The sequence below is a fragment of the Amphiura filiformis genome, chromosome 15 (assembly GCF_039555335.1).
Source record: "Amphiura filiformis chromosome 15, Afil_fr2py, whole genome shotgun sequence".
Lineage (NCBI taxonomy): Eukaryota > Metazoa > Echinodermata > Ophiuroidea > Amphilepidida > Amphiuridae > Amphiura > Amphiura filiformis.
This window is the reverse complement of record NC_092642.1, coordinates 31,437,171-31,449,427: the sequence shown is the minus strand read 5'-3', so window position 1 is coordinate 31,449,427 and position 12,257 is coordinate 31,437,171. Positions and strand designations below refer to the sequence as shown.

The 12,257-nt window shown below is 36.8% G+C and overlaps 1 protein-coding gene across 1 annotated transcript; it reads left to right on the top strand.

The window, feature by feature from the left end:
- Positions 1 to 328: 328 nt before the first annotated feature.
- On the top strand, positions 329 to 8,681 carry LOC140171516 (uncharacterized). Its single transcript, XM_072194782.1, has 4 exons — positions 329 to 1,108; positions 2,342 to 2,740; positions 7,057 to 7,246; positions 7,459 to 8,681. Exons 1-4 carry the CDS (start codon positions 416 to 418, stop codon positions 7,656 to 7,658), a joined length of 1,482 nt encoding a protein of 493 aa, XP_072050883.1. The 5' UTR covers positions 329 to 415; the 3' UTR covers positions 7,659 to 8,681.
- The last annotated feature ends 3,576 nt before the right edge of the window (positions 8,682 to 12,257 follow it).

Genomic DNA, 12,257 nt, shown 5'->3' with positions numbered 1-12,257 from the left:
TATCAAAGACTCTAAATACAAAATCTACCATTGTGGACTGTAACACGCGATCATTAATAGTGCACAATGGTAGATTTCAGGGGTCTTACTGGTTGCTACTGAGGACGATGACTGCACAGTAACAATGCGCGTCGGGTTCAATCCCCGGGGTTCAATCGAAAAGGCTCTCAAAACATGCAAAATGCTCTATTGAACATAACTTGCTAACAATGAAATGTAGAAATAAAATGTTTATTCAACCATTTACAAGGTGAAGTTATAACCAAAAAGGGAGGTATACCCTTAAACGAACAACGGACAGCGGCATTCGCAGCCCGGGATCGCAGAGTCATAACAGTGTATTGTCTGTAAGACTGTAATAAGCTTTATACTTTACAATTATTGATAAACGGAACTAAAGATATCAGCAACTATCATGCTCTACAAGTCCTTTCTCCTTTCCGTATTCACCTTCCAACTTTTACTCTATGGCACTGCTTTCGGGCAACCGGATGCCTCTGTCGACACCCAAGTCCTGATCATAGGAGGTGGTCCAGGTGCTATTTTTGCTGGTTTGAAGTTAAATGAAAACAACATCACTGACTTTATCATACTAGAAGGTTCCGATCAATCACGTGGTTATCTGAAGACACTCATCTTCGCCGGATTAGAATTTACTCCTGGACTCTTATGGGGGAATCCAACTAATCCGGAAGCGGTCTTGAGCAACGGTAATTCTCTTCATGAATCCAATTATTCATCGTACACAGTTTACACTGATGGAGGTAATGATATCACACGTGTTGCCATCAAAAGAGAAAACAGTCTCTTAGATGCCTTTGATAACGCTACCGATGCTATCATTAAAGACATCGAGGAAGGAGCGCGTCCTGATTTGTCACAAAAGGCAACGTTAGCTCGTGGTGGATGGATAGCTAATTCGGCAGTTGAAAAAGTTATGGAGTGGTTCAACTTTGACTTTGCTGAAGGGAGATCGGCTCGAGATACATCAACAATTCAACCCTTTCGCCAAGCTGAGATAATTTTTGATGAATATTTCGTTCTCGGAAACAGAAGCTTTCTTGATCGTTTCGAATCTCCCCTAGAAGAGCAATTTCGACTGAACCAGGTAACTTTATCACTTTCATACAAATTTATTCTTCATATGTAAGACTGTGTGATTATATGTAATTTTGTGCCTGGGTTCATGTAAATGTGGCTGCATGATTTTTGCATCCAATCTGTTGCTTCTTTGTGGTGGAGGGGTGATATGTTGATGATCATTTTGATTTGTTTTGTAAAAATTGAAACAGAGGCAGAAGCACCACGGCGAAAGATAAAAAGCGTTGTCATTTTCGCTTTTAACTAAAACGTTTGTAAATACTATAAACTGATATTAAAGTACAAGGTATGATTAACTTTAAATGTGTGTTATCAGAACGACATCCACATAATTTTATTTATAAAGCACTGCGTAACCTTAAAGATTTTTTTTATTCTTAAAAAAGTTGCGTAACCTTAAATTAACTGAAAAACAACAGATGGCACTATCACTGCACTAAAATGATTCATATGATCATTTTAAGACCAGTTGTAGTAGAATGATTCATATGATCATTCTCAGAACTATGATTATTACTGGGGAGCAGGGGTCACATTTAAGGAGTTTGCGCGTCCAGGGACTCCTTGTTTTTTTATTTTGCACATTTTGGACTCCTTAAATCTCAAGTTGAAAGTTACCAAAGGGTCCAATAAAAACTGTAAAACGATAAAATCAGTAAATCATTTGAATCACCATAATTTCAGTTTAGAATTTCGGACAGATGGACTCCTTAAATTCTCATCGGACCCCTTAAATGTTGGTTTTGCAGATACCAAAGGGCCCAGATAAAGTAAATTGGACCCCTTGATTTTTTGTGCTCGCGCTATCCGGTCGCGCTACCCCCTGCTGGGGAGTATATCATATTTCCAGAATAAAATCCCGATAATTTAAATATACCATTAATTTTACTTGTGCGTTTAGTCACGCGCCGGGTCATGGGCGATTTTATATTCATGGAATCGATACAAAATCAGTCAGAACTTGGAAACGTTTTCATTAAATGCCAATATTGTTTCTGCATAAGATACTAAACCCAATTTTGCTAGCAGTTATGACTATTTTCCTGAAATGGTCAGAAACATATTTATTTATTTATTTCATTTATTTATTTATTATTATTATTATTATTATTATTATTATTATTATTATTATTATTATTATTATTATTATTATATTTCGAGTCCACTTCTGTTAGACTCACATTCTTCATTTATCAAACCATTTTATCATATAAACATGCTCTCTTATCTGTGTTAATAGCGTGTTACAGTCGTGAACCAAACTGAAGGATACGTCAGGGCAGTCACAGAGGATGGTATCGAATACACAGGCAACTATGCAATTGTAACCAGCACCGTTGGGGTTATTCAAAATGGCGGCATAACCTTTGACCCTCCTCTACCACCGTGGAAGTCCGAAGAGTTTTGTCGATATCAAATGGGTACCATTGATCCAATCTTCCTTAGATTTGAAATTAAATTTTGGGATGACACAGAGTTCATTTTGCATGCCAGTGACAGACACGGATACTATCCAGCATTCTTGAATTTAGAAGCAGAAGGTCTTTACCCACCTGGAATGAACGTCTTGATTGGATTCCTGACGGGAGACGAGGCATATCGAGCAGAATTATTGACAGACGATGAAGTAAAGGCTGAGGTGAGTTTTACAACATAAAGACTGCACAAAAAGTAACGCAGCTGTTATAAATACGTCTATAGCGTCAGATCTAATGATATTGTTCACACTATTTCAATATAGACAGAAGGATGATTTATTTACGCTTATTTTGATACCCTATTTGTCCAATTTTGTTCAATATTAACAACACAGCAGCGTTTTAGATTATGGTATTTTTCTATTGCAAAAACAAGTTTATCTCCATTTGAAGAGAATAATTATTGCATTACAATTTGACACTCGTTGCAATTTTTTTATGCGTATTTCTCCTGGTAAAGTTCGGGCTCGTACGTGTTCTTCCCCCGTTTAAACGAAATTAATTTTCAAGACAGCGGGCTGATGACGTAAGTAAATGAAGCGGACACTATAGGGGAGAGTGGGGTAATCCCGAACATCTTTTCATTTAAGCCCATTACTACACATTAAAACAACGTAAGATAGAATAAACCATACCAATATCAAGAGTGGGTTTACCCGTCGTTCCCCTAGTCATGCCTATGTTCACGATAACACAATGAGCCTAGAGCTCTTTTCATGTTCATTCATGCATAGATCATCTAGATGATCTCTGATTCATGTATAAATGCGCGACCTTCAATGGTCAACAATGGTTAGCTGCCAGCTCATTGGAATTGTTTATTTACATAATAAATACAATATTGATCACTGAGACTAGTATACCTGAAAATATTTGTCTCAGATTGATCACGCTGAAATTCTAAGCTCAAAATATTTGTTTATTTCTTAGTCCAAATATTTCTCATGATATTGATATACATATGAATTAATTTACTAATATATAAAAAAGAAGCGGCTGATTTTATTCATATGTTTAAAAACCATTAAATTTGTAATACTTAATTCAGAGGGTTTTTTTAGAACAACAACAGTATACGTTCTGTGCATTGAGAATGTTTACAGTTCCTTCTCTCAAAGCGGGCACATCTCATTTCATGACGTCAACTTTTTTCTAGGTCAAATCTGTCTCGTTCTAAGGAACTCACCGCTTAAGTTGTTTTTTGCGGAATATCAATTTTAAACGTCTTATTTTCTCAAAAAAGGAGTCATTTTCATTGTCCTCATATGATGTTGTCCGAGCAATATATATGCCCTTTTTTTAATAACGACATTTGACAAATGGGGTATCAAAATGCGAGTAAATAAATCATCCCTTTTTTTTTTATGTAGAAACATTGTGGAAACATTTATTTTTGTTCTGAAGCTATAGGGGTATTGTTCTGAGTGATTTTTTTTGATGATTTTGTGATGTTTTCTTACAATTGCTCAAGTGGATGTAAGGGGTTTTGAAACAAAGCTCTTCAATTAAAGTATCCTAAAGTACAAACTTGACATTTAATATGGAATATTTTTTCGCAAAATTCAAAGACGGGTCTGGACGGAGTCTGCATAAACCGCACGGGCTAAATATCAATTGGGGTGTGTCGGGAGATGGTGTAAAAAGTTGTTTGATAGAAAATGTCCTTTCCATAAGTTTACATTATGGTGCTCTTAATGTAGCGAATTTGCCTAAAATGGCGGATTTAGGGAGGCTGAATTTGAGCTTTGAGGGGGACACAATTTCGAACTTTATGCAACATTGTGTTGTTATTATCAAATTTATTGAGGTGATATTTCTTAAACTTCGTCAGCAATTGGCATTCATCACAGCTGAAATACCCTTGTAATGTACCAATTTTTGAACATGGGAAGAGCTTAAAAATAGGACTCTTAAGTGTGGTACGTACACAGAAAGTTTGAATGGCCACTCGGGGTCAAATGTTATAAACTTACGGTAATAAGACAACCACGCGGAATCCTGGTTGTCCAGTGAACTCACGCTGTTTCTTTGTGTACAGTAAGTTTATAATATCCGGCCCCAGGGGACCATTCAAACTCTCTGAGTGCGTACCACTTTTAAGAGCCATCATTTTTAAAGCTCCTCCCACTTTCAAAACTGATGGAATACAAGTGCATTTCAGTTCTGACGAACAATTAGTGGTATTTAGGTTCAGTAAATATCTCCTCTAACCTTAATAAATTTGATAATATCAGAATAATGTTGCTCAAATTCAGAAATTTTACCCCCACAAATATCAAATTCAGTATCCTCAAATCCACCATTTTAGGCTAATTCACTACATCATAAGCGTCATAATGTAAACTAATGGGAAGCACATTTTCTGTCAAACAATTATTTGTTACCATCTCCCAACACGCCCCAATTAATATTTAGCTCTTGCGGTTTATGCAGACCCCTTCCAGACCAGTCTTGGAATTTACCGAAAAATATTCCATATTGAATGTCAAGTCTGTATAACGATCTTGCCTCACAGGCGCCGGTGATGTTGACTACACTGGTATAGCTCCGGGATCTACCGGAGACGGTAGAGCGGCGGCAGAGGCAGTCACTTGATGTGCATGTATTCTGGATGGAGATTGTGAGGAATATTCTCCTGCAGAGCACAAACCACCTCCTCCTTGTGGTGATATGTCAAACCCTATAATCCAAATAAACGCCGCAAGAACGCAAGGGGAGCAGCGTGGCAGAGTGGTTAAGGTAATCTCCGTTCTCCCCGTGGTTCATCTGGTAATGGCGGGGCAGATGACCCATGATAAAAGACCCGTCGGTTCCGATCAGGGTAACGCCGATTGTCGGCTAAACTTGCCTGTCCTGTAAATATACCCCGGGGGCAATCAACTTTGGAAGTGACGGTATGTGCCTGTCAATAGGCCCCCTCTTTTGAAGTCAACTATACCCGATGACCCCCTTTTTTTAAAAAGTCATACCCGATGACCCCCCTTTTTTAGTTGCGGCTACCTAATGACCCCTTTTTCTAGATTTTCTAGAGTAGCATCATCAAAATGCAACAACATAATGCTGAAACTTTCAAATTTTGCTCCATTTTTCCAAAATTATGCCGAAACTTTCAAAATTTTGCTCTATTTTTTCAAAATTTTCTACCCGATGACCCTTTTTTAAATTTTATACTCAATGCATTTTTTCCAAAATATTATACCCAATGACCCCCTTTTTGATTTCGTTTGTACCCAATGACCTCCTTTTTAAAAATAACGCTTTGTACCCGATAGGCCCCTACTTCGCGACGCCGGTAGGCACATACCCGTCACTTTTTAAGTTAAGTGCCCCCCCGGAAATATACCTCGATAGCTATCTACGGCGACCCCCTTCACCAGGTCACTTGTGCCTGGCCGAAGTTTCGTCAGTGTTATCTCCTAGATTTCAGCTGGTAGATATGCCTAGATATGAGACATAACAATAAAAAAATAAAAACGCGAGGCCATAATCAACAGAGAAAAATCAATAATTTGTAAACTAGGCGTCATATAATTTTTGAATAGTGAATTTTGTGCGGCCCGCGAGACTCTCGGAGATGTTTAAACTACTATTGCTAAAACTCGAAAGTACATGGTAAAAGCAGTCATGGACGTACGAAACGAGTGTACGTTGCGTTGTAATCAAATTTTTTTTCAAAGGTTTTCATGGATATTTGGTTTATGGAGAAAAACATGAATATAAATTTCCTTTGTATATTTTTCCATGCTCCAATAAAACAATGACCTAATCGTGAATGAGTCCTGAATAGCTAAAAATTAAGTTCATTACAGGTAGGCAGACTTACGACCACTAAATTTATTTGCGATATAAATAAAAGTATGACTTCCTCTTCCAATTTTTTGTAGTCATCAAAATATTACAAATTCATAACCAATGGTTATTAACCATAGATTTGGGGCCAAGGATTATAGACAATTTGCATAAAATAGAGATCATGTCAAAAGTGACAAATTTTACATAGACTTTCTCTCTGTCACACTATAATGAGCCCGTTAGAAAAGCCGGTAGGAATCATCCGAAGGAGGAAATAGCCAATATTTGTCACTTTGTTCTCTTTTTCCGTTCAATTTGGTATAACCAGAGAAGGTAACTTAGGAAAATAAAGTCGGATCGTACGAAATGAGGTAACGAAATACGCAAACAGAATTACCCATCTAATGATTACTTTGTTTGGTACTTTAGGTTGAGTTTGTTTTAAGTGTTCGGATACTTTTTGTGCGTAGTAAAATTTGACGTTCATGTTATTTGCATTTGTGATATTTTACCAGTAATAAATAAAATAATATATATAAAAAAAAAAAATAAAAAAAAAAAATAAATAAATAAATAAATAAATAAAACATAAATAAATAAATAAATAAAATCCGGCTATAAATATCAGGTCTGCTTATATATATGATAGGCGCTAATTTGTATTAATTACTTTTAATACTTGCAGATACTTGAAGTATTGAGAAACATATACGGCGAGGACAATGTACCAGACCCTGTGGAATTCTACATGTCCCGTTTCGCTACGGATCCTGATCTCTATGGTTCCTTCCCCACTTGGCCAATTGGTATCGTTCCAATGGATGCCCAGATGCGCCTGAGCGCCAGCGTTGACAGAGTCTACTTCGCTCCTGAAGGTCAGTTTTGTATTATTTCATTTTAAATGAAATGGGCTTCAGAAAATGGGCACGTCCAAGAAGCACTATGTCACGTAATCGTCAAGGTGTCGACTTTGTGGTGAAAGTAGGATTGAACTACTTTTGGTTTAAATAGTTTGCGTAATAATGTTTTCTCGGTTTTAACACTAAATTAAGTAAAAGATGTAACGAAATAAATTTTGCCTCAACAGGTGCCGGTAATGAGTTCATCGGTATTCTCAGAGGAAGTATTGCAGACGGTATGGCGGCGGCAGAAGCAGTCATTGGATGTCTTCTTGAGGGAGAGTGTGAGGAGTATTCTCCTGCAGAACCGAAAGCTCCTCCTCTTTGTAGTGACGTCAAACCCAATAATCCAAATAAGCGTCGTAAGAACTTTAACGTGAGACCATAATCAACGGAGGAAAATCAATATTTTGTCGTGTGCAAAATTCATGGTGTATGCGTGATATAAATGCCTGATATAAGGGGCATTATCTATTGCAAAAACAAGTTTAACTCCATTCAAAGAAAATAATGTAGTTGACACTTGTTGCAATTTTTTATTCGTATTTATTCTGAAAAATAACAACAATTTGTTGTTGGTAAAACGCCGCAAGAACGTGTAACCATAAGCAACAGAGAAAAATCAATATTTGGTAAAATAGGCGCTTTTGCGTAATAAACATATAAAAAAAAAGTAACTAACCCCCCTTAAATAATGGCCATTATTCAAAAAGGGGCTATTGTATTACAAATCTGTAAAATGCATTGGAAGCAGAATTTATTTCTGCGCATTTTGACACCTCATTTGACACGATAGCCCAGAAAACAATAAAACACCGGTCAATTTAATGTGGTGAGGTCCAGATTTGAAAGTTGCACTTACATACAAATTTTTACAATACAAAAACACTCAGATATCATTACACATATTTCCTTCCATTACACTGAATACAAAATCAATACAATTTACTGCAACTTTCGAATCTTGGGTTACATTGATTTAAATGTATGCTGTGACGTCAATATTTAGTCAATTGCTACAAATGAGGTGTCAAAATGTGCAGAAATAAATTCTGCTTCCAACGCATTTTACAGATTTGTAATACAATCACCCGTTTTTGAATAATGGTCATTATTATTAAAGAGGGTCAGTTACTTTTTTTGAGATGTTTATAATTTTTGAATAACAAATTTTGTGCGGCCTGCGAGACTCTCGGAGAAACTTACTATTACTAAAACTCGAAAGTGCATGGTAAAAGGAGTCATGGACGTACAAGTATACGTTGCGATGTAATTTAATTTTTCCATGTATACTTGGTTCATGAGAAAAACGTGAATAATTTACTATGTATGTTTTTCCATGCTACAGTGACTCACCCTTGAACCCGTGAATGAGTTCTGAATAACTAAAAATTAAAGACCCATTCAGAATGTTCAGATCCCAGCGCAAGTGTAAACAAATTAAAGTTGTTTTATAAATTGCTTAAAAGTGAAGGATAAGTCATTCAAATTGTGATTTTGGTATTTTTGAAATGACAAAATTGGCAAAAAACGAAGAAAACAGCAGTATTGACGAAGTTGAAGGCCTATTCAAATACATGTAGCTAATTTAGATACTGTCAGTACGTAAATTACAGATTCATGTAATATACATGTCTCATTTTGTCTTAAATACACGGCGTTTGGCTGAACCACTAGCAGGCTTTGTTAGCACATCTATGACAATGACAAAGGTATCAAAATCTGAATGATTTTTACGATCGTCCGGATAAGCAAATCACTGAATTGGCCTTTAAGTTCATACCAGGTAGGCAGACTTACGACTATTAAATTTAGTTACGATAATAAAAGTATGACTTCCTCTTCCAATTTTTTGTAGTCATCAAAATTCTAAAAATTTATAACTATAGATTTGGGCCAAGGATTATAGACCTAAGCAAACATGAAAAAATATAAATTAATTGGACAATTTACAAAATAAATTCAGACAAATTGGTAGAAAATTAAATCAATTTGACTTCAAAATCGTCTGTAATGCCTTTTTAAAATAAGGTACTTTGAAAATGAAAATTTGCAGCCTGTGCAATTTTTCATTGGTTATTTCTAGACCGGCGAGTTAAAATAATAGTTGCCTACCCCTGAATGAGGATGACACCAGAGAGTAGTTATTCTTGAGAGGGCACTCACCTCATTTGCATGGCAAAATTACCCGTCTCCTCTGCAGCCAATTTGGTTTCGCTCCATCGAAATCAAGCTGGTCACGGAGGAGACTACTTTCCTTTGTGTTTGTTCATTTGTGTATGGAGAGCCCTTCTTGGAGTCCGTTTGGACTCAGGCTACGCTCTCAGCTAGAGTCCGACGCTGCATTGTACTAGAAACACCTTCTCTGTGAACTCGCTAGAGCAAGGAAAATAAAAACTGGTTTCATTACTATCTGTTTTTGAGCTTTTTTGCAGGTCTGCGACCATGGTGTTACCACAACTGTCTTTGCGTCATTAACATGTGCTGGAGTCTAGCACAGGTCAACCAAAGTCCCGGATTTTAATAAGACAATAATGATTGACACACACACCAGGAAGTTTCTCATCCAAAAGAATGAGAACATTTAAATTCTCATCATTTTGGCCGTTTCTCATCAATGTCCGTTTTCTCATCCAAAACTTCCTTTAGTGTATTAAGTTAGCTTAGGCCTATTGATCCTAAATTTGCTGGTAGGCCTAGGGTAAAACTCGTTTTAGGGGGGTGTTTAAAAAAGTTGGCCACACATGCGTATAGGCCTACATTATCATACTTGAGTGCGCCCCCCCCTTCCCCGGTGAAATTTGAGACTCATTTGGTCACCGTCCTAAGCGTCCTTGCCCACACGAGTCGCCCAGGAGTAGGCCCTACCCCGGCATTATTACCGGTAATTATTAGTGGTTAGCCTCCCTAAATACAGTCGCGTATCGTGTTGTCAATTATCGTTACTTGTGTCCATGGATATGACCCCATGTATAAGTGGTCTTCATAGAATTCACACTATCTATGCCATGTCATTTACGGATACAAAGAGGATAATAATGTTGAGGGCGCCCACAAAATCTTACACCGTCTTACACAATGTTCCAAGGCAAAGTTCAGTTTAATATATACTCATCGTACAAATACAGACGTTTTATAATGTGATGATGTTGTCTGGATGGTTGGACAGTTGTCATACTGTGGAAAAACAACAACCGGGAATCCGCATTCATTTACAAATAGCATTAAATTAGTATCACATAGTGGCTTCCGTGCAGTGGAAAACCTTAATTCTTTCATCAAAAAGAAATGAAAATGACAAAAAAACCCGGATCCACCTGTACGCCTATAAAATGGGCACAGAAATTTGTCTCAAATATGAATGAATTTTAAGAAACATACGGGATATGATGAACCAATGACCTGACGCCATGATAGTAGGATCTATTAGTCGTTTTATATACAATGTATATACCGTGTTGTCATAATACCAATATTTGACATAATATATAACGAGTAATATTTAGTATTGTAAATATGCAGTTCATATGCACAAACGAACACTGATCTTTATGATATTCAGGTTGTTGTACATCTCATATAACATGTCATATAGGAGGTCATATGTGTTGACCTTCTCCTATTGTATTTGTTCATCTGTGTATGGAGAGGATTAGCGCCATTAAAACTCCATCAGTATTTGGGCGTAGTTCAGTGAACTCACCAGATTGCTATTCCAAGTACTTTGATAAATACAGATAATATGTATTAATGGGTCGAGGCGATTGCATTGAAACACTAATAAATTATTCATAACAGTTACGTAATCAATCGATAGTGCGGACACTTTTCATTTACAAACCACCAAAATTCGTAATCTTTTAGCGTTGGAAAAGAAACCACGTGAATAGAGTGTCATAGCCCTGATGACACCCTCACGGCTGTTTGATGTATATAGAATTGGCTTCATTATTAACTAAATGCAAACTATAGATGGCGCTATTTATCCTAAATCATATTTCTTTATTTGAAAGGGTTAGGTGATTAATACCGCCATTAAAACAGCTGGAATAGGTGAAACAAGCAACAAGGAAATTTTATAAACATATTTTATCAAACAATAAAAGGAATTATTTGTATTAAAAGCTTGAAAGGGTAATTTCCAGTAACTAAATAGCGCCACCAATCTTGGCATTAATACATACATTTTATATCCGAAAAAGCTTTAAAAAATATTATTAAAGTGAATAATTTGGTAAAAGAGGGGAAATTAAAGTTGAAAACGACTCAAAAGCATCTGTATACATTAGCACGATATCACTTTTAGCTGTTTAAGCCTAAAATTTGGTTATACATGATGTTTTGTTTGAAAAACTAATAAATGATCCCATCAAACAACCGTGCCCTATGGTCAAATGAATAACCAACAAACAACCGCGACCGGTCCCATTCATTGGAATAATCTTTCTTCTGATGCCAATACTTTTCAAACTCTTGGTATGTTCAAATCACACTTTAGAAATGCAATTATCATGTCTTACTAGATTTAAAAGTCAGGGAAAGTATCCAGGCTTTTCATATTCATGTTTATATATTGCATTTGCAGTTGATTTAGTTGACTATAATCATGATAATCTGTAATATCATCTATATTCGGCTTAAGGTGCAGTGGCGTAACTAGGGTTGGTAGCGCCCGGGGCAAGAAACAAAATTGGCGCCCCTACCCCCCCCGCACCCACCCAAGAATATCTTAGACATCCCCCCCCCCCATTCTTGAAACAATTTGGACAAATAAGGCCTACCACTACTAATTTTGGTTACTAGGGTGAGAAGTTGAATACTGTCTTAAAAGGTTCTTTTAATTGATTTTGTGCTAAAATGCGCACGAAGCGCGGAAAATTTTTGACTTTCATCGCTTGGAGGGGCGCAAAATCGATGCTAAATTGGTCAATTTGGCGCCCCCCTAAGGGTAGCGCCGGGGCATGTTGACCCCCCTCTGCCCCCCCCC